Here is a 21,760-nt window from a genome sequence, read left to right as displayed (position 1 = left end):
TTGGCTGAAAACTGCGCACTCAGCGTTTCGAGCAACCACCAACTAAAGTGCACAGAGCTTGTACAACAGAAAAAAATCCACCGTTAATCTGCAGGATATAACCTAAAAAGTGAAAAAGATCAACTTAGAATAGACGCGGTATTTCGGCCGTTAGGCTTTAACGGTGACTATACAAAATAACACCAAAATCCATGAATGTATTCATTGCAACCATGAATATCGAACTATAGGGCATAGCTTTCTATTACCTGAAATAAGCTTTTATTATTATTATATCATGACCCTTTCTACCTTATGTGGGGCTAAGATGGGCGGTGCCTTTCTGCGTTTTACGTAATCACCTAAGCCAATCAGGAGAAAGGTGTTTGTCGTTGACTCGATCCAAAATATGTTTCCGAGATTGCGTGATTTTAACCGGCAAAGAAAATGAATCGTGATTCTCAGAAAAATACTTGTACTCTAACAAAATTTATTGATAATGATAAATAAAGGATTTTATTATTAATATTCTTACCTATTAAAATGTGTATTAAAATTTAAGAAACCAAAATTTCCCGCTAAGCCTTGGTCCAGAAAGCTAGTCAATAGTGTCAGTGCTACATCACGCAACGTCACCCATGCTTTTTCCTATAGAAAAAAAAACGCGCCTAAAATGGCGGCCATAGCCAAAGCTACGAGGTGATACTACTCTATTAAAGGGGCTTTAAAGTTCAGTGGCAAAAAAAATGAAAATTGAGCATGCTTTTCCTTCCCCCAACCCCTCACTCGGCCTTGACAGAGGCGGGCAGAGTTAACCGTAAATTTCGCACTTTACTGACTTTACACACATTTTGCCACCGAACTTTGGAGCTTCTTTAATAGCGTTTTCCATTTGACTGCTCTCGAGCGATCTAGATCGCTCTGATCAACATTTTATGTTCCATTGGCGTGCTCGGATCTGCTCCGACCAAGTTTCTCGTGTTCCATTTGCCGTTCTCTGTGGCTCCGAGATCGCCCAAAACCGATCTGCCGATTTCGACAGATCAACGGATCGATATCGAGATCGGAGCCAATTTTTGCGTGTTCCTTTTAGATTTTTTTGGCAAGATGGCAAACCAAGACGCGAAAATTCCAATTCCCCATCGTTTTTGGTAAATTTGACTTTATAAATAATGATACTATCATTTTAATGTACTTTTGGCATCGTTTGCTCATATTCTGATAATTTTATTTAAGAAAAAACCTTATTGTGACTTTTTAAATTGGCTGTACCAGACGCTAGATCATAGGCCCTAAGCCCCTACCATAGAAATCGGATAACAAACTAGAACGCTTAATCGAATGGCTGACAAGGTACCGATTAGATTCTTGGCTAAAACGACAGTAGCGCCATCTGCGCTGCCTAAAGAGGCGCGCTCGCGCGTAACTTGGTTAAAAGTTTTCCCCCACCCCATTGATATTAATGTAAAGTTGGCGATAATTATCATTAATTAACCTACCAAATGATATAAGAAATATTCCACTGACAATTTTTCCCGTTTATATGAACTTAACTGTAATATAAAATCGTCTTAAAAAATCGCTTATCGCTTTATAACATTCAAAAATAATATTTTTCCCGCACCATGTAGATATCCGAGCTAGGTAAAGTATGTGTTGTCAACGCGCGTATTAGAAAGAAAAATTAGATTTTAGAAAGTAGGTTGTAATTCGGAACGATATTAATACTTTTCACGAATTTTGTCATCGGTGAATTATAAATATGAATTGAAATAAGTTTCAAGGTTTATTTAAAAGCTAGTTTCATAACTCCTAAAATATTTAATTACGGAATTTTGAACCATTCTTCATTTTTTATTAATAAAAACAATCTTTCTATGATTTGAAAGAAACGCGTTTTCTAGTGCGTTCTTAGCGATTGGAAATTATGCTAAAAAGAAAACTATTTCTAACACTAACCTGTGAAAAGATATGTTTTCTTTTGAGTATGTACTCTTACACGATTTGATTACGCAGTTTTGAGCCATTCTTCAACTTTAATTAAACAGAAGTTACTTTAAAGATTTAAAAAAACCGCGTTAGCGTCAAGCTAAAGTCGGCCATTTAATCTTAGGCGAAATGGAGTGTTAGTTCACCAGTTTGGCACCGATGGCGTAACTTTCGTTGCCAGCCAAACGAAAAGCATGGACCAAAGGCAGGGTTTTTTTAAAGTTCTAATCGGAACCCACGACAAAATCTCAAAAATCGTTCTAGTTTGTTATCTGATTTCTATGGCCCCTACCTCGGAGAAGCTAGCGCCGTTATTATTATTATTATTGTTATTCTGTAAATATTCGAAATCCAATTTTCAATCGAAAACTAGATTTCGAACTTCGAGATCTCGACGAATGGTATCCGGTAAAGATTTCAAATAAGCATAAATCAATGCAAATTGTCGAAGTTGATTTCGACATGGTATAGGCATGGGCCAAATAACGTTAAATCGATTTATAATTATTTGGCCCATGGTATAGGGTATCGATATCGAATTCCCATTCGATTTTTTACAGAATCGCCCCCTCCTTTCGGTTGCGCAAAGGCGCGTGACCAACGTCCAAGGTTCTTATAAGCGGCACTATAGACCAACGTCATAGTAACTAAGCCCCTCCCATCCTAGCGACTGAGACCATAATATCAGAGAGTGTAATCTTTACACTCTCTGATAATATTATCCGCCAGACTACATCATGCAGTTCGATATTCATCGTTGAAATGAATACATCCATACAAAAAGTAATAATAAGTTGTTATTAGTGTGTATTTATATTTTGTGCGTTTATTCCAAAGAAATATATTTTCCCCATCAAAAGTTTTTTTCACTTTCTTGCGTAGTTTAAAGGGGCTTCAAAGTTCAGTGGCAAAAAAGAAAAGAAAATTGAGCATGCTTTTCCTTCCCCCAACCCCTCACTCGGCCTTGGCAGAGGCGGGCAGAGTTAACCGTAAATTTCGCACTTTACTGACTTTACACACATTTTGCCACCGAACTTTGGATCTTCTTTAATAGCGTTTTCCATTTGACTGCTCTCGAGCGCTCTAGATCGCTCTGATCAACATTTTATGTTCCATTTGCGTGCTCGAATCTGCTCCGACCAATTTTCTTGTGTTCCATTTGCCGCTCTCTGCGGCTCCGAGATCGCCCAAAACCAATCTGCCGATTAAATCGGCAGATTGGTTTTGGGCGATCAACAAATCAACGGATCGATATCGAGATCGGAGCCAATTTTTGCGTGTTCCTTTTAGATTTTTTTGGCAAGATGGCAGACCAAGACGCGAAAATTCAATATACTAGCAGACGAAAAACAACAAAGGGCGGGAATATTATAATGGAATGTTCCATTTGCTCAAGATTCGCTCTGAATCTGTCTCTGACGTCATAGATCTCGCTCCAATGGACGCTTCAGTAAAAGATACTCGGTTTCTACTCCCCTCTTCAAATTCATCTGGGAAGGAGCTATTTCCGGTCGGTCGGTTAAACGGTTAGAATGGCTAGCCAAAAAGTCATATTTAAGCCAAATGTAGACGCGTTTTTGCCCTCATAAGAATTTTGCGTCAGATAAGAAACGCGTCGGCTCACGTATATAAGGAACATACTAATGTTAATTGTCGATAATATATTTTAAGGTAAATTATATAATGTTACTAAAACTAAGTATAAGAAGATAATATTGTTATTATTATCATCCTCTTATGGTATAAATAAATAAAATTATATGTAATATTTTTATAATACCGGGCAATTTTAAAGTTTCTCATGGAGGCAGAGTTAATTCATTTCATATAAAATTATCTTTTGGAAAAAGATGAAAACTCATTCATTTAGAACTAAACATATTACTTTTGCAGTACGGTATGCAACAAGTGTTTCGTTTAAACCAGGCAACGTTTTTGGCATGTTAAGGCTTAGCAAAAACCGATGTTACGTTCGAGAAAGTTTCCAGCTTTCTAATATTTCAACAACCACTATAGAAATAATAACTTATGAGTCCTGGCTGTCGGAAATATTACTTCTTGGCAATTTCTGGGAAGATGTTTTATTTAAGCGCCTATTGACTAGAGTAAAACCGCAAATGGAACATTCCATGAACATATTCCCGCGCTTTGTTGTTTTTCGTCTGCTAGTAATTTGCCAATCGAAAACTAGATTTCGAACTTCGAGATCTCGACGAATGGTATCCGGTAAAGATTTCGAATAAGCATAAATCAATGCAAATTGTCGAAGTCGATATCGACATGGTATAGGCATGGGCCAAATAATGATAAATCGATTTATTATTATTTGACCCATGGTATAGGGTATCGGGATCGAATTCCCATTCGATTTTTTACAGAATCACCCCCTCCTTTCGGTTGCGCGAAGGCGCGTGACCAACGTCCAAGGTTCTTATAAGCGGCACTATAGACCAACGTCATAGTAACTAAGCCCCTCCCATCCTAGCGACTGAGACCCATAGAAATCTCATAGGTAACTAGAATGCTGCCGCCTACGGCCGAGCTTGACGCCAGTTCGCCTTGAATCTTCAGCCAATGAGAGGCCGTAGAGTGGTTCCGCCAAGGAGGATAATAATCCTCCTTGGATCCGCTACTATAGCGGGAGATAGGTGACGTCATTCTCTCTGGTGACATTAAATTCTTGGCAGAACCACTCTTTTAGCTCTGATTGGCTGAGATTTCTATGCTGAGACCATGATATTATCTGCCAGACTACATCATGCAGTTCGATATTCATCGTTGAAATGAATACATTCATACAAAAAGTAATAATAAGTTGTAATTAGGGCTTATTTATATATTGTGCGTTTATTCCAAAGAAATATATTTACCCCATCCAAAGTTTTTTTTCACTTTCTTGCGTAGTTTAAAGCAGCCTTGGAAATAAGGATTTTTTTTAAACTGGTCCTTATGACCAGTAACCCCCTAGCATATGAATTATTAAACTGGTCCTTATGACCAGTGACCCCTAGCTTATGAATTATTAAACTGGTCTTATATAAAATGTTCCAATGTCATTTATAAGCATAAAAAAAACCTATACTACATGTTTAGAAGTTAGATTATGTTGGTAACATTAATTTTACACGTATTCAATATAGTTAACTTTATTTTATGAGTACCACAAGAATAGTACAATATAGTACTATCTCACCTAAGACTACTACCATAGCCTAGAAGACCCTCGTAATTTACCGTATTATCTCTCTTTCTCTAGGCCCCGTAACTCCAGAGTCCCCGGTCCGTTACCGCATGGATTAACACTAATCCATGGTTACCGCGTAGCCAGGTAGCCTACCGTACTCGGGGGAAAGCGAGACTAGAGGATTGAGGCATTAAATTTAGAGTCCATGATTGAGGGTTTGAGGCCAGAGCGGGGTTAGACATTTCGACTCGTTCGAGGGATGCGATCGAAGGGACTGTACATAAAACCTTGACGTGTGGCCGCGGCGGTAGTAAGTGGAGTCGCTATACATCGAAATCCAGTCAATAGGGAAATCAAAATTGATATAAACCTTGGATTAATAGGGCATCTCCCATTATTTGGACTTATTAAACTGATCACCTTCTGTTTTTTTGTTATTATTTCGAATTAATAAACTGGACACGGTGACCAGTGACCCCCAAATTTTGAATAAATAAACTGGTCTGAGCAATTAATTAACTGGTCTTTGACCACCTGACCACCGTTATTTCCAAGGCTGGTTTGAAGCAGGGTTGGCAAGTTTTAAACAAAATGTTTAAAACAAGTGTTTGAAACACGTTTAAAACTAACATTTTAAACAAACACCAATTTGTTTTAAACGTTTTAAACTATCTGTTTTAAACATGTTTTTTATAAGGTAAATTTTCATTGTTTTTTGTAAGATTTTGGTTAATCAATATGAGGGAAAAGGTAGAGAAAACCATTCCAAGGCTCAAGAAAGGTAAATTGTATTGGTAACGGGTAGTTTGATTTTAAAATTCTCTGAAAAGAGCGACTGAAAGGGCTCGATATGATAATTTCATAAATTTCCTACCACTGCAAAAATCCTACGAACGCGTTGAATTTTTCTTTTTGTTTAAATAGAATGTATATAGCTGCCAATATAAATCTATTTGGGACCCTACCTATACACGAGATAAAAGTAGGGTTGCTGTTTAGTCGGGCTGTGCCGGTACAAGAAACACGGCTTGTCTGGACAGATCGGGTTAAAACCGACTAGGTGGCACTCCTAGATAAAAATTAAGGGATTTCGGTCGATTTTTTTTACCAAAACTAAAAACAATGTGTGGATAACTAGCTATTTTCCCTTAGTACTATGCGACCGAAAATTCCAGGATGATAGCTATATTAAAAAAACTACTACAGGTTTGGTAGTATTTGCATGGGGCATCGAAAACCCTAAGGCCGTCAATGGTTGGTCAACAACGCTTAGCGAAATTCTTGGCTCGTTTAAATATGCGTGTACTCTTCTCCCTGTGAGTTTATTTATAATACCATAAGTGGCATAATTACCCTAAGTGTGCCAATAGGAGCCTTTCCCACAGAAAATCTTCAATTAGAGCTTGTTCTAAACAGACCAAAGAAACTTAGGACTCACGAATTCCGTTCAAGTACCCTATATGGTATTTTTAATGCTCGTCACTGGAAAAAATGACGTCATTTATGTCACTTTCGTTAAACAAGGTATCATTGAAAAATTCATCTTATTGACACACTTAGGGTAATTATGCCACTTTTAATGATACGTAATATTTCTTTAAATGAGTTTACTCGTGAGTCTGATTCATAAGCATAATGAATAGTTTAAAACGTGTTTTAAACATAGTTTTTTATAGTTTATTATGTGTTTTTTATTGATTGATTTAAAAACAGTTAAAAACAATGAATCTTGTTTAAAACAATAAAAAACATTGTTTTTGTTCTTTTTGAAAAAAACAAGGATTTTGCCAACCCTGGTTTGAAGGGGCTTCAAAGTTCAGTGGCAAAAAAAAAAGATAATTGAGCATGCTTTTCATTCCCCCCAACCCCTCACTCGGCCTTGGCAGAGGCGGGCAGAGTCAACCGTAAATTTCGCACTTTACTGACTTTACACACATTTTGCCACAGAACTTTGGAGCCCCTTTAATGTTTTACAACACTACTACAGCTGCGTTATATATATTTTAAATATACATTATTTCGACAACTTTACTGTATGGAAATAGCGCATAATGCGCATTCGGGTACATTCTGGCGTAGCAGCATTGCCAGACGTACGATAATTATCGCACAGTGCGATAATTTAATCAAAATTTTTAGGGCGTACTATAATTTTCATGGCGTACGATATCGTACCATTATTTCGATAATTCTGCCTCAACGTACTATAATGTACGATAATCTTTAGATTTTTTTAAAAACCTACGAACGATTTATATTTTATTATTAATTTATATAACATTTCTACTTAAAAGCGAATGATATACATTTTCTGAGTGTGAGTTTATTACTCCTAGCTATTACCGCATTTTTTAATACATTTTTAATCATATTCAGTTCATTTAATTATGATAATAGACATTTTGTTTATTTCCCTGAAATAAAACTCCTGTAGTGCTTTAAAAAAATCATCTAAATTCAACGCATTTTTGTATGAATTAAAATTTAGCGCCAAAAAGAAATGTACGATAATTTTCCAGGAAAATAGATAATTTTTTGGCCTAGATACGATAATTTCAGATTTTCGATCTGGCAACGCTGTGGCGTAGGTTTGACAGATCGACTGACTTTAGGGCTTTGTTCGTGAAATTTAATTTGGATTCTAAAGCAGAAATATGAAAGTTGGTAAATGCAACGGAATGTGTCCTTTACGTGAAATGAAATGGTAAGGTCTTTAAAACAGTTAGATACTTTCTAAAAGAAAGGTTCCTGTAAGCCTCGTATATTTTCAGGAGAGAGCGTGAACGTTTGCTACATAAATTTGAAATTAAATCTTCTACTGAAAAAGATATCAGGTCTTACTCTTTACCAGCACCCAGATTTTAATAATGTAGTAAATAATCTGTGCTATGCAGAAAATCTTTTAATTTAGACCAAAAGCCGACGTTACTAAAACAGTCAAACAATATTCCCGACCATCAGCTGGGCAAGGGGAATTCTTATTAGATGATTTAAGACCTTCACATGTCTTGAAAACCACTGTTGAATATTTAATTAATAGGTAAAAACCTTTATTTTACTTCATTTATTTACCAAAGATTAATTTGCCGTTTTTAAGCATTGTCTCGTTGGATGAGAATTGGAATTCAATATACGAGTTTGTAGCTGATCGTTTGAGGGCAGTTGGGTTAGATATGACTATCCAAGAACTTACGGATTTAAACTGCATATGGATATTAGAAGCATCTACTAGATTTTATATTTATTCGTCTTATCAGTAAGTCATAACAAATCTGGAACATTTAAACACGCTAGTTTGTTTCAATGTTTGTAATACCACAGATTATGTGAAGAAATGACATTAAATGTTTATGACCCTCATATCAATAATAATTTACTTATGGAATCTTTGAAACGTCTGTTAATTATGTATGAAAAAAATTTCCATGAAAGTGAAATCATATCAGAAATGGTCGCCTATTATATAATCTACAATCTTGGATCCTCCGAAGCATTACATTACGTGTTAAAGTTATCATCAAACATCAGGTTTTCATATTTTATCATTAGTTTTCTTTACTTTGGTTATTATATATTTTTTACCTTTCCAGGAATACCGTGGTTGTAAAATTGGCATTAAAAATAAATTTTGCTTTTTTAAATGGAAATTTCTATAGAGTTTTAAAACTACTTTCCCAATTATCAGTGTTAATTTGTTGCTGTTTACATCGTCACATTGAACTAATTAGATTGTGAGTTAAATGTTTACAAATTTTGTTTACTTAAATAATGCAATTTTTATTGCAGTAATTTTCTACGGATACTATCAGTTGGTTTTAATTGCAAAAATAATCATGTCCCTTTGCGTGTATTATCTTCTTGGTTAAGAATAGAAAATGTCCAAGATACAGCTCAGCTTTGCGAATATTACTGTCTGAAAGTTGAAAAACAATCTGTACTTTTTTCCAAAATGTCTTTCAATACTGATAAATCAATGGTAAGCGTTACGCATTTATTATTGTAAAAAAGCAAAAATGAATTATTTTTTTGACAGAGGTCAGCGAGGAGAGAAAAATGGCTCGATGATAATTTAGAGACTGAAAATTTATCTAAATTAATATCACGTGCAAATAATATTAAATAAAAAGATATTTATTTTAACCTATAAAATCGGGAATTATACTCTTATCACGCATTAATCGAGTTATTTGTAACTCGATAGCCTTAGAAAAGTGCCTTTTGGCTACACACAGCTTTCATTAAAGCCATATTATGTGTCTTGGAAGATAAAGATACGTTCTTTCCCTCCCGTTCACAAAAGGATCTACAAAGCGGAGACCTAGACCTTATCAGCGTTTTGAAATGTAAGATGTTTGCGAACCTCAATTTTACATCCCCGTACTGTGAGGTGGAAGGTTGCGTCAATGGTGAAGCCTTAACAAGAGCCGGGTGGGGTCATGTGATTAATTCTAATCTTTGCCGGCCTTATCAGAAGCCATTCAAACAAGCCCAGTGCTAATCGTAGCTCTTTCTGAGGTAGTAAGTCAATTCTATAACTCCACCAGAATCGAGAAAATTTACTCCGAAACCGGCATTAGTTTTAATTATAAATCTGAGGATTAATCGGGTGTGATCTTGACGATTAAGGATTCAATCTGATGAGGCTTCCATTAGGTAATTTCCCCCAATTTTAATATCAATAAATGTTATTTCAAGGTCGTAATTTTGGTAGTTATAGTATTTTTCTTTACAATTTTTAATTATTAATCCAAAGTATATTGGTGACGAAATACGTCGTTATTAAAACCATTTTTCATGTGAAATAATATTTCTTTAATTTTTAAAAAATGCCACTGACTAAAAAACATTTGAGCTGTTAGCCTATACTTAATTGTCATTTATTGCTCAGGTAAATTCGTTGGTTTTTACTACCCTTTCAATTCTTCCAAAAAGACAGACATACGAACCTATATCCATACACCGGCTAAAATGTCTTGTCCCAAAATAACTTTTTCCGTGTAATCCAATAAAGAAAGAAGAAGTTTGTCTTTTATTATGTTTATAATGCGCGCGATTTTGCGTCATATTTAGATGATTTAATACCTTAATATAGACTCTCTTAAGTATGTTTTTTTTGTTATCGGTATGGTAATTTAACACGTGTTAAAGCACCCCCTCGTCTTTAAACAGTGGCGTAGCTAAGGATAATTTGCGTGAGACCTGATCAAGGTTAAGTTTGTGTCCGGACCCCCAGGTCCGGACACAAACTTAACCTTGATATGCTCGCGTTCAAATACCATTTAATATCACGTCGTGGAATAGCTTTAAAAAATTATGTCCTCTTTAACCCATTGTGAATCTCTGCATGTCCATTCTAATGAGAACCTCATGAACTTATTTTTTACCCGATGCCCAAATCAATTGGCTTCCGAAATGCCTCGCGTTAATTTAAATTTCAAGACATTCTTTTTTAAGATAATTTTATTGTTCTTTAAATTGTACTAGTTAACAAAAATTAGACCAAAACTATAAAATTAAAATATTTTCAAAATTAACTGTTCTCTTATTGCAAGACGAGCCGCGAATAATTCTTACCTTTTGACAAAACGTTGAAGAGAAGATGAGAATCTCTATACTTAAATCGTAGTAAATCTTCAATTCAGGACATGCAATATAAGTTCTATTGTTCGGGATTCATTTACGGTGTGGTGGTGAGAATTCACGCGAAAGCGAGGCGGGTGTTTCTCAATCGGCTCATTTGATTAACTATCAATTGTCCCTTCGCTGTAATCGACATTCCAGTTACCCGCTACGACAACAAACGTCTCTAAAGGCGTATACAACGCGCTCGTTTGAACGCTAAACCACGATCTATCTCGCTCCCCTGTGCCCCCATCAAGTATACGAAGAGATACAGGAATATATCTTCTCCGCTACAATTACAGGCGCGCTTCCTGTGTTGTGTACGGCCGTCGAGAGCACCTCATCAACCTCGACTCGTCATTTGTGTTGTTCCGATTGCCTTTTTTGTTGTTTCAGGCATTGCCGTATAGCCTAATAAACCCCGTTCCGACGCAGACTAGTCCTATCGGAATTCGCCTCGATCATGGTAACTCAGCGGACAAGATGATCCTGTGAGAAAAAAAAGCCCACTCTTCACGCGGACAATCCTGAAATTGAGAGAAAATGGGTCGGGGACAAGCGGACGTCATCGAGAAAATCAACGTCGGCCAGGAAGATGAAATGGTGGGCCGAGATCTCTCTCTCTCTCTCTTTACTATTTCACCTTTTTGTTATTCCCTTACATTTCTTCTTATCAAAATCAATCATAATCAAAACGCTATATGCAAAATAGTGTCGTATATTCCTTCCGCGTTTTGTCATCTCCCCCCGCTTGCCTTTTTTCCAAGCCTCTGTCAGGATGTACGTAAACGTTTCTGTTGTTCCAAACTCCGGCCGCCTTTTAAGTTCTTAGAAGAGCGTTTAAATCGCCGTACATTTTCTCGGAACCGAGCAAAATTGTAGATGTATGCTGAATTGAGCACGCTTGTTGCTTCCAATTTTCCATCTCGCGAAATGGGTATTTTCAATCATAAGAAGTACTACATAGTCAAACTATATTGATTTCGTTAGATAATATCGGGCTTTAGACGTTCAACTCCTCGAACGCTGTTGATGTGGCTACTCGTTCTATGCACCGGGGGTTTGTTATTAATTCTCCTTCAGTACAAGCCTAGCGTCAAAATCAAATTAAGCCACGTAAGATGTTCCCTGGAAGAGGCCCAGAAAATTCTTCTTCAGGTACCTAGCGTCACTCGTTCAATCATTTCGTAACAAAAACGTCATTCGTACGCTCTGTCCAGGATTCGTACGATCAAGAGTACATCGAAGAAGTAATCAAGCCGCAAATAACGGCTACAAATCCCAATCAACACATTTACTTCTTCAATAAAAGACTAAAATACGTTTGGCAGAGGGATTTCTTCCTCTTCACCAAAGTCGGGTGAGAACGAGGTTTTAGCGAAACCATAGAATTTGTTCTATGGTTTCTTCGATCCATGGGTGCTCGCTTACCCACGAATCGAACCAATAACCCAGTGACTCAATTTTCTCGCGTATTAAACAGGGGTCTGGACTTGGAGAACTGCGCTTCGTTTCATAGCTCAACGGCGGGTTTAACTTCCGACGAAGTCAAAAAGCGTCTAGATTTGTACACGGAAAATTCTATTTTCATCGACGTTAAACCGGTTCATACTTTAGTGTTGCAAGAGGCGAGTGTCCAACCATACTCTCTCATTGAATTGAAATTGGCGCTTAATTATGTTACTTCGCAGGTTACCAGTCCCTTTTACATTTATCAAATATTCATCGTGGTGGTATGGCTCATTCAAGTTTATTATCAATTTTCATTGTGCATCCTATTTCTGTCAATTATCTCAATTAGCGCCACAGTATGGGAAACGAGAAAGGTATTCCTTGAATTTAATGATACGTTGAGTATTGAAATTGCGTATTAACGTATACGGTACTTATTAGCAAAGTACCGCATTAAGGGACACTGTACATTCGCATTCGTTCGTTACCGTAGTTCGGGACGGAATTGGTAAGTATCAATGTCCATAACCAAAGAGATATTCGCTTTACGTTCTTACGCGTCTCTAGAGATTCGTAAATCGTCGCACGAGCTAGTCCCCGGAGATACCCTGGTTCTACACGAGCAAAACTTCATGTTGGAATGCGACGCCGTTCTGGTCAATGGAAGCTGCGTGGTCAACGAGAGTATGCTGACCGGTAAGATACCATGTATTCACGATAATTTCTATGATCCCCGTATTAAAACTAAGGTTCGCGTAGGCGAGAGTATACCGATAACGAAATTAGCGATATCCAATGACCCCAGCGTACCGTATTCGCCCATTAACAACAAGAAGAATACTCTCTTTTGCGGGACGCAAGTTCTTCAAACCAAAGCCGAGGAAGGTTCCCCGGCCAAAGCCATCGTCTACCGAACGGGATTCACTACTGTCAAGGGAGACTTAGTCCGCTCCATTCTATTTCCAAAGCCCGTCAACTTCAGACTCTACCGGGAACTTTTCATCAGCATGATCATTTTTCTTATATTGGGTAACAGAGAGCGTTATTTTCCATCGAATTAATATAACCAAATACGCTGAAACAGAGTTTTATCATTAAAGGGGTCCCGGCTATGGTGTACACGACTGTCGTGTGGCACTCGTTAGGGGCGTTAGTTAAGGACACAATCATTATCGTAATAGACGTGGCCACGTTCGTAATTCCGCCGCTGCTACCAGCCGTCATGACCAGTATCAACGCTCACGCTCAAAAAAGACTCCGCAACCACGACATTTTCTGCCTCAACTCTCGGTACATCAACTTTTGTGGCGGACTGGACGTCGTATGCTTCGACAAGGTTACTTTTTTCTTCTTCGATATTACTTTGTAGATGACCTTGGTCCTCTCCCGTTATGCCAAACCCTTCTTATTAGACAGGGACCCTCACCGAAGATAGCTTGGATTTGTCCGGTGTTGTTCCGGTTGTGGAAGCTCGTTTCCAGCCCGCAGTCAGGGACTTTACGACCATCGCCGGTTCTCCTTTACTCGTGGCTATGACTACGTGTCATTCTCTGACCAAAGTTGATGGTAAATTGATGGGCTATACGTTAGATATGAAAATTTTCGAAGCCGCTGATTGGGTGAGTATACGCTTTAGCTTTAGTCAGTTGGAAAATGTTACCACGTTCGTCTTGAACCGTTTAAGGACCTGGAAGAACCCGTTCCTGGGATGGTGGATCGGACGGCGGATTTCGATATCCTTCCACCTCGAATCGTTAGCCCTAAGACTGTAACTCTGGAAGACCTAAATGTACGGGTGTTTAAAATTTACGAAAATGTATTTTTATTCAAATATCTCGTTGAATAGCAACCCCCGTTGGAGATTGGTATTTTACGTCAATTTCCTTTCGAGTCGCTTTTGCAACGTATGACAGTGGTGACTAAGACGGTGGGAAGCGATTGCTACGAAGTGTACATGAAGGGAGCGCCCGAAGTTATTTACTCATTCTCCGCCTTCGATACGGGTATGACTAGCATTCTCGATATAGATAACCATATCTGTAAAACTGTTGGTTTTTTATCGGGTAGTTCCCGAAAACTTCTACGACGTGTTGGAAATGTATACCCGACAAGGATTTCGCGTTCTTGCCGTTGGAAAGAAAACTTTGTCACGTGATTTTGCCTGGGAGGAGGTCAGCAAATTAGACAGGTACGGAGGCCTACGTTTTACTACGAATTCGTGATATTTATTCGCAAATTACGGTTGCAGAGGCGTATTGGAAGAAGACATGGAGTTTCAAGGTTTACTCGTGCTGCAAAATAAACTGAAGATCGAATCGAAACCGGCTCTGAGGCAGTTGAAAAACGCCAATATTAAATCCTTGATGGTCACCGGTGACAATTTATTGACGGCCATAAGCGTGGCCAGAGATTGCGGGATGGTCAGCGAGAGCGATTCGGTCATTTCTGTGGATGCCGACTACGGTGGACCGGACTTGACCCATTCGAGCGCTACTCGTCTTAGAGTTCGATATACTTACTCAAAATTACCCGGCTACAGCGAAAAAATCAACGTTGGTCAAAATGGACTAGTAGAGGTACGTGATGGAGTTTATGATACGAAAAGTATTGAACTAAAATCGCGCCTTTTTCGAATAGGAGATGCACATCCCGGCGCTTCGACTGGGAAAATATCATTTGGCAATGGACGGAAAGACGTTCAATTTAATAAGGACGCACGACCCGTTATTATTGAAAAAAGTAAACTTCCATCGCGGTATTCTTTTCTATCCATGGGCTAATTAAAGTAATTAGTCCATCTTCAATCCGACTTGATTGAGGCAATTCTACCCCGCAGATAGTTCACAAAGGAACCATCTTCGCTCGAATGCTGCCGGAACAGAAACTGCACTTAATAGAAGCTTTACAGCACCTTGGGTGAGTAGTGTAAGTTCAATTCGGACATCGGTGATGTCGGATTTGCGCGAAACGGAACCGGATGTAATTTAACATTGCTCGCGTCTTTTCGATACTAGTCACCAAGTGGGTATGTGCGGAGACGGCGCCAATGATTGCGGCGCTTTGAAGACGGCCAACGCCGGAGTGTCCCTGTCGATGGCCGAGGCCTCAGTCGCGGCACCTTTTACCTCCAAGAAGCAGAATATCCAGTGCATTCCTACCGTCATCAGGTAAATTATAGAACACCGTGAGTAACCTTTATTCGCGGATTTAATCTACTTTTCTAATAGAGAAGGCCGAGCGACTTTGACAGCTACTTTCGGAGCATTCCGCTACATGGTCACCTACTGTTTCGTACTGCTCAGTTCGGTTCTGTTCATGTTCTGGGATGGGCAGAAACCTTCGGACGGAGCCTATGTCGTCATTGACATTGTGCTGGGACTATTCCCGCCTATAATTTGTTGAGTACTTTATACTAATATTAGGAACTCATCAGACTAGGAGTACTAAACTTTGAATGGTGTCTCTCGAACAACCACTTAAAATAATATTAAAATTAAAGAAAACAAATAAAGGGGTCAGATCAGTATTTCTAATCAACGTATTTCCTGGTGCTTTATGATTAAAGCGAATATAACCTGCAAAGTTATGGAAGACCCCTTCAATTTTTCAAATTACCCTGTACAGAGGGGCCAAACATTTCTAAAGCCAAAGGCAAGAGCGGCCAGAGCTGCAAACGTTGGTGTTCCACACCAAATACCAGAGGTTATATAACCTTTAAACGTGGATATTTCAACGGATGACGCTTCATAGTTTACAATTTAGCGCGTTTCCACATGCTCTCCCGCGGTGAATTGGTTGGTACTTCAAGTCTGATGAGCTGATGCTATTTTATGGCGTATGTGATACGCGTTTGTAATAATATATCGTTGATCCTCAGTCGGCAGTACGCAAGCGTTTCCGGGCCTGGCCAAGAGGCCGCCCATCCGAAGTATTCTTAGTTTCTTACCTCAATTTTCAATCATTACTTTCATCCTGATTCAAATCGGAGTCTACGTTCTGGCGTGGCTCTATTGCATCAATCAGCCATGGTAACACCACCGCTTTTCAACTTTTCGCCTGTCTCTTCGCTAACCGACTTAATTCGTCGCTTTAAGGTACGAACCTTTCGTGTACGATCAAAGTAAAACGCATCAGTCCGCTCCTTCGTACCTGGGCACCACCCTTTTAAGCGCCAACATGATGTCCTACGTCATCGCAGCCGTCATCTTCGCCCCGGGCCCGCCCTACAGAAAAGACTTCCTTTCTAACAGTAAGATCATAAGTCGATAATTATTCTCCATAAGTGTGTCAGTTGGTCGAAATAATTGTTGATAGCCGCGTGTTCAGTGACGTAAAATTTACTTTATACCTAAAAGATGAGCGCCTCTAACGATGAAAAGAAGCAAATTGAACAAATTATCACTAAATGTAGCAACGGTCCCCTATTTTCATTAGTCAAAAGCCCTCTAGCAACCGGAAGTAATTTATCCACCAAAAGACCTTAGTGTTTATATTGGAACCTAAATTTATCATAAACCTAACCCAATTTAATCTAAACGGCACGAAAAACTAGGCCAATTCATAACCTTATGGTAAGATATCTATTATTATTTTATGTTTGAAACAGAACTTTATCTCAGCGTTGTGGTCGTACAATTTCTCATGGTCGCTTGGTTGACCATCTACCCGGCCGAGTTTATGAGCCAATACATCAATGTACGTTCCGCAAATTGAGCGCGCGAAACATCCCGGATCTAATCGCTTACTTTCTCCCCGGAGACAGTTCAAAACCGCGCCTTACATCGAATACCACTTGATGATCTTCGCTCTGTCCATGGCCAATTTCATATTCTGCTATTTGTGGGAGACGTTATTTATCCAATACATCATCTTCGAACTAATACTACCCAGAATACGAAAGATTCGAGGCGCCATCTATAAATTCGAACGACTAGAAGACGAAATCAACGCCAATCCCGACTGGCCACCGGTCGGCAAAGGAGACATGGCTCGATTGTCGCTAATCAGAAAAGGTAGCTTTATTTCGCGTCTTCGTTTGAATGGCGTCGTATATGTTTTTGTATTTAGCAGTGGACGACCAGACGGACGCCAGTTTGACCAGGCGGTCATCGAGCCGTTGGACGCGTCGTCCCAACGAAGATTCGTACTCCCCCAACTGGCAGGCGTCGGTGCAGCGGCAGAACGAGCCGTACGGCTTCGACCCGATGAGTCGCCAGCCGCTGACCACCTTCGTTACATTTCAGGACGGCGGCGCGCGCCACCAAGTGACCCCCGAATTGCCCAGATCTTCCAATCGCGATTCGTTCGTGTAATCATTCGCCCCTCGATAAGCTAAGGCTTAACTTTCGCGGGTGTTTCTGGGACAAAGCGTAATATCTCGGTGAGTATGGTAACCGCGACTCGGTTCCATCGACAACCACGCTCGATAGGCGCATTTATTTCAATTAACGATAAGACAAAACTCTATTTAAACTAATATAATACGGCGTGCATTTTACGAACCTATTTCCTCCAAGGGACCAACTGTTAACACTACCACCACATTTTCGTGTCGTTGTTTTCGTGTTCTCTTTGTCTCTCTATCGAAATGTCAGACGTTAAATTTGAAGACTTTATTCGTTAAGTTTAAACAAACCTTTATACGCGGTTTAAAGCCCCTTTCGCTTCTCAGTATACCAACCGAAGCCATTGGTTTTGTAAACCGCATGGGATTGGTTACGTAGCTTCTATCTTAATACTACAAATCCTCCATTTAGGACTTATTCTGTATTTTCTCATTGAAACTTATTAATATTATTAATTAAAATGAAATATAGTTATCTCATTTACTTACGTTATATATACATTATTTTTAAGATATTTTTTCCGAGGGGTTAACCACTTTTGAAATCAGGTGTACAAATCAGCATAGAAAACACTGAAATCACTTCAAATCAGTAGCTTTCATAACGTTAAATCAAAACTGAAATCACATGAAATCTGAAATCAGGTGTACAAAATTTTGCAACAGTGAATAACTCCTCGAGTTTTTTCTTAAATCAAGCAAATATCAACTACGTAATATACAGGGTGTTTCAAAATGTTTTGCAAAAATTTTAAGGAGTTGTAGGGGGTGAGTTGAGAAGTATGCCTATTTTTTCCAATTTTCCTACGATGAGTTAAAAGGGCGCCAGAGAGCTTCAAAGTGTGGCCTACTAGCCCCTGGAAGTAGGGTGCAACAAGCGCGAAACCAGAACCAGTCCCAGAGCAATTCCAGTAAAAAATAAAGTAACGTACCCAGTATGTGCTTGTCTCACGTAATCGACGATGGACATTGGTAAAAATCCGTGAGACGGAGATGCGCCGGTTCGGGTACCTTTCCTGGTAGAGACGTTGAGCAGCCAAAGCGTGGTAGTAGGCTGCAACAAGCGCCAAACCAAGCAGCAGGGAAACGCGAACATTAAGGTTTGGGTTCGTGTGATAGGTAAAAAAGGACTTTCTAAACAAATCGAGGTAACCAGCGTAAAAAGTAAACTTAAACAGTATTTAAAGTCGTGATGGACCGCGAATTCTCATCACTTTCAAACTGCAACAATGGAGTTCACTTCGGAAGAACTGGCGGATATTCATTTCGTGTATGGACTAGTGGATGGCAATATTTTGGCTGCTCAACGTCTCTACCAGGAAAGGTACCCGAACCGGCGCATCCCCGTGCTTATGTAGCAGCCTACTTCCAAGGTCTAGTAGGACACACTTTGAAGCTCTCTGGCGCTCTTTCAACTAATCGTAGGAAAATGGGAAAAACAGGCGTACTTCTCAACTCACCCAATACAAATTTTTGCATAACCTTTTGAAACACCCTGTATAATATTGATGATATTAATTCCTCTGGAATAATCTATGGTAATAAATTCTTTAAATACTACCTTCTTACCTCAAATTCGCCGAAATATCATATTTTGATTTTCCACCGAAATGTTCAGTATTTTTGGAAAGGTGTCGCTAGGGTGATAATTGGCGTCGAGCGGCACCGAAAGGAGCAACAGGAACTCGTCATCCCCAAATCAATAAAATGGCAGGAATAGCGGCTGGAATTGACGCCTATTCGCCGGGCACGTCACGTCATTTCGTTCCCCCCATTGGCTGGAAGGTAAGAGTCGGAAGCCCGCTCGCGGGGCTGTCCCGCGCGGGGGCGTGGCCGGTCTCCATCCTTTAGCGCCTGCGAGTTGGGCCGCGTGGTACAAACCCGATAAGATGGAAGATCTCCCGATGACAATATGACAAAATTGTTCCCCCCCGTCGGCTGGGCGCATTGTGCCACCCCAACTCGTCTAAATCGGTAACATGTCTTCGTGGGACGCGAAAGCCAACCCTTCGGCGCCCAGAAACTGCCGCGTTGGACTTTCCGGCGTAAGTATTATTACCGAAATTAAACGTTTTATTAACATCGCGATAGCAACCTGTTGAGCGTTATTTTAAATTCCACAATATTACTTTACTCATTTTAAGTTATTAATTTTAATATATTTATATTTACAAAAAATATATTACCGTTAAATATTTTCGATTGTTACTCGAATATATAATATTTAGTTAGAAACAGTCAAAAGTTCGCTTTATGGTAAATTTTTAACCTCTTAAGCTGGTGTTAGCGTTTGTTTAAAGTCGTCTATTTTAAGTTTATGAATAATATTCGTTTCGCGTTCGAGCTTCCTATTAAATATTTCAACGATATGCTTTTGATATTTTTCTAGTGTTGTAAGTCAGAAAATCTTCCGTATTTTTCCGAAAAAATAAAGTTTTCATTCCATGATTAGTCTAATATTGTTTGCAAATTTAAATAAAGCGCCATTTTAGCCTCATTTTTTCGAATCTAAGAGTAAAACTAAACCCCTAGACTAGCTTTAAATTGATTAACAATGTAACACTATTAATGTTTTGTAGTATGTTTACTGTTTTTAGACATTTTATATCGATACAAAGTTTAAAAAATTAAAAACCCTTGAAAGTTTAAATTTTTTATTTTTCCGATTTGCAGGAAAATTTTCCGAAAATTTTTCCACATTTTATTTTTCCGGAAAATTAACAACTCTAGATTTTTCGCAGGCTTATTTCGTGGAGCGATCCGAGGTCAGAATTCGTCGAGAAACTCAGTTTTGCGGAATCACGGAGGAGCATTACTTTTCGAGCGCCAGTCCTGAATCATCAAATGAAGGTAGCATTCATTTCGTTTTCCTCATTTCATCATGACTTTAATTTAAACTCAAATGAACTCAGCGTTATTGTTTAAAAAACTAAAATCCACTTTTCGGACAACAAGGAGATTACCCGAGGTGCTTATTTCCGATTTGGTTCCAACCCGGTTCCTCTCGCTTCCAGGCGAAAGTGCTAACCACTCCGCCACCGCACGCGTAATTGGTGTAAAGCCTGTCGTAACCTGTACTACCAAAGGCGGTACTCTCCATGGCATCCGAAAGTGTTTTGGACAACTTAAAACCCAATTAACGTGTATTTACCCATATTTAAACAAATTACCCAAACTTACCAAATCAAGGTATATTTACCCAAACTTACCAAATCAAGGTATATTTACCCAAACTTACCCAATCAAGGTATATTTACCCAAACTTACCCAATCAAGGTATATTTACCCAAACTTACCAAATCAAGGTATATTTACCAAAACTTACCCAATCAAGGTATATTTACCCAAACTTACCCAATCAAGGTATATTTACCCAAACTTACCAAATCAAGGTATATTTACCCAAACTTACCCAATCAAGGTAAATTTACCTAAATTTACCCATTTAACGTGTATTTTCCACAATTTACCCGCTTAATGTGTACCACAATTTACCCAATTTAAGAATATTTACCCAAATTGACATGTGTAAAATGCGTAAATTGTGGTAATTACATGTTCTGAATTCTGTTTCTAATTAATTAAATAATGTTAATTTCCGTAAACAAAATCAGATTTAAGTTGTCAAAAGCATTTTCGGTTGCCATGGCAAAACGAAGCCCATTCTTGTCCACCCTTTAAGCGATTTCCAAGTTGCACGAAGGTCTACTTACAACCTGAGTTTGAACGAAATCGAAGAAAAACACCTCGGGTAGTCTCCATGGAGAGTACAGAGTACGCGTACTCGTTTTAGTACAATCATAGCTACATGCTTTCGCCTCGAAGCTAATTAAACCGGGTTCGATCCCAGCACTTGATGAAATCTCCTTCCCTGTTGAGTTTGCAAGTTGTCTCCCCACTGGTTAAAGTGGTTTTTTTTCGAGTTCTTCGGCTATAATTTCATTAAATGTTGTATAATTACCTTTATTTCAACTCAAACGTCCGAAAAAATTAAAATAGTTGATATTTTACCCTTAGAAGTCTTCATATTGTCCTAGGTTTTAAAGATGCTTATTTCCAACACTGTTCCACGATAGTTTTCGAACAATTGCTATCGGTGCTCCACTTTATTTTGAATGTTTTTCCCCTTCTAAATAATTTTGACAACCGTTTTCTCTTAATTGTATAATTAATTTTCTCCTATTTCTATT

General features: G+C 38.7%; 3 protein-coding genes across 6 annotated transcripts in view; all 3 read left to right on the top strand.

The window, feature by feature from the left end:
• Positions 1-7,745: 7,745 nt before the first annotated feature.
• Positions 7,746-9,300, top strand: LOC149923123 (SAC3 domain-containing protein 1). Its single transcript, XM_090162543.1, has 8 exons — positions 7,746-7,856; positions 7,924-7,986; positions 8,064-8,192; positions 8,250-8,408; positions 8,474-8,680; positions 8,743-8,883; positions 8,939-9,128; positions 9,186-9,300. Exons 1-8 carry the CDS (start codon positions 7,807-7,809, stop codon positions 9,273-9,275), a joined length of 1,029 nt encoding a protein of 342 aa, XP_090018669.1. The 5' UTR covers positions 7,746-7,806; the 3' UTR covers positions 9,276-9,300.
• A 60-nt stretch (positions 9,301-9,360) lies between these two features.
• LOC149923122 (polyamine-transporting ATPase 13A3-like) lies at positions 9,361-18,050 on the top strand. Of its 4 annotated transcripts, none has more exons than XM_090162541.1 (24): positions 9,369-9,805; positions 11,171-11,377; positions 11,765-11,932; positions 11,995-12,134; positions 12,258-12,402; positions 12,466-12,600; positions 12,668-12,734; positions 12,794-12,922; positions 12,986-13,255; positions 13,327-13,562; positions 13,639-13,845; positions 13,911-14,015; positions 14,073-14,229; positions 14,294-14,414; positions 14,475-14,802; positions 14,864-14,965; positions 15,063-15,142; positions 15,241-15,393; positions 15,454-15,623; positions 16,104-16,254; positions 16,321-16,475; positions 16,833-16,921; positions 16,989-17,238; positions 17,297-18,050. In XM_090162541.1, the coding sequence occupies exons 2-24, from the start codon at positions 11,318-11,320 to the stop codon at positions 17,536-17,538; spliced, it is 3,660 nt and encodes a 1,219-aa protein (XP_090018667.1). In that variant the 5' UTR covers positions 9,369-9,805; positions 11,171-11,317; the 3' UTR covers positions 17,539-18,050. The 4 variants fall into 4 exon arrangements, with proteins under 4 accessions (XP_090018668.1, XP_090018667.1, XP_090018665.1 ...); XM_090162539.1 differs by having other exon boundaries at positions 9,372-9,805; positions 17,294-18,050; XM_090162542.1 differs by lacking the exon at positions 17,297-18,050 and having other exon boundaries at positions 9,361-9,805; positions 16,846-16,921; positions 16,989-17,077.
• A 1,499-nt stretch (positions 18,051-19,549) lies between these two features.
• Positions 19,550-21,760, top strand: part of LOC149923121 (uncharacterized) — a 39,896-nt gene continuing 37,685 nt past the window's right edge. The window contains exons 1-2 of the mRNA XM_090162354.1: positions 19,550-19,615; positions 20,312-20,420. Of these exons, the coding sequence (XP_090018480.1) occupies positions 19,550-19,615; positions 20,312-20,420 (175 nt within the window). The remainder of the gene's footprint in view (positions 19,616-20,311; positions 20,421-21,760) is intronic.

This window comes from Leiobunum rupestre, chromosome 11 (genome assembly GCF_980474605.1).
Source record: "Leiobunum rupestre chromosome 11, qqLeiRupe1.1.hap1, whole genome shotgun sequence".
NCBI classification, from domain to species: domain Eukaryota; kingdom Metazoa; phylum Arthropoda; class Arachnida; order Opiliones; family Sclerosomatidae; genus Leiobunum; species Leiobunum rupestre.
The sequence above is the reverse complement of the archived record's forward strand: the minus strand, read 5'-3'. Positions and strand labels throughout refer to the sequence as shown.

What these genes read in the sequence shown, in the direction of transcription:
- LOC149923123 (XM_090162543.1), top strand. Translation starts at nt 7,807, where the DNA reads ATGAAAGTTGGTAAATGCAACGGAATGTGTCCTTTACGTGAAATGAAA. An exon ending in CCTTTACGTGAAATGAAATG is followed by an intron (nt 7,857 to 7,923) that starts GTAAGGTCTTTA and finishes GTATATTTTCAG; the next exon opens with GAGAGAGCGTGAACGTTTGC. An exon ending in CACATTGAACTAATTAGATT is followed by an intron (nt 8,884 to 8,938) that starts GTGAGTTAAATG and finishes TTTTTATTGCAG; the next exon opens with TAATTTTCTACGGATACTAT.
- LOC149923122 (XM_090162539.1), top strand. Translation starts at nt 11,318, where the DNA reads ATGGGTCGGGGACAAGCGGACGTCATCGAGAAAATCAACGTCGGCCAG. An exon ending in TTTTCGAAGCCGCTGATTGG is followed by an intron (nt 13,846 to 13,910) that starts GTGAGTATACGC and finishes GAACCGTTTAAG; the next exon opens with GACCTGGAAGAACCCGTTCC. An exon ending in ACTATTCCCGCCTATAATTT is followed by an intron (nt 15,624 to 16,103) that starts GTTGAGTACTTT and finishes GTTGATCCTCAG; the next exon opens with TCGGCAGTACGCAAGCGTTT.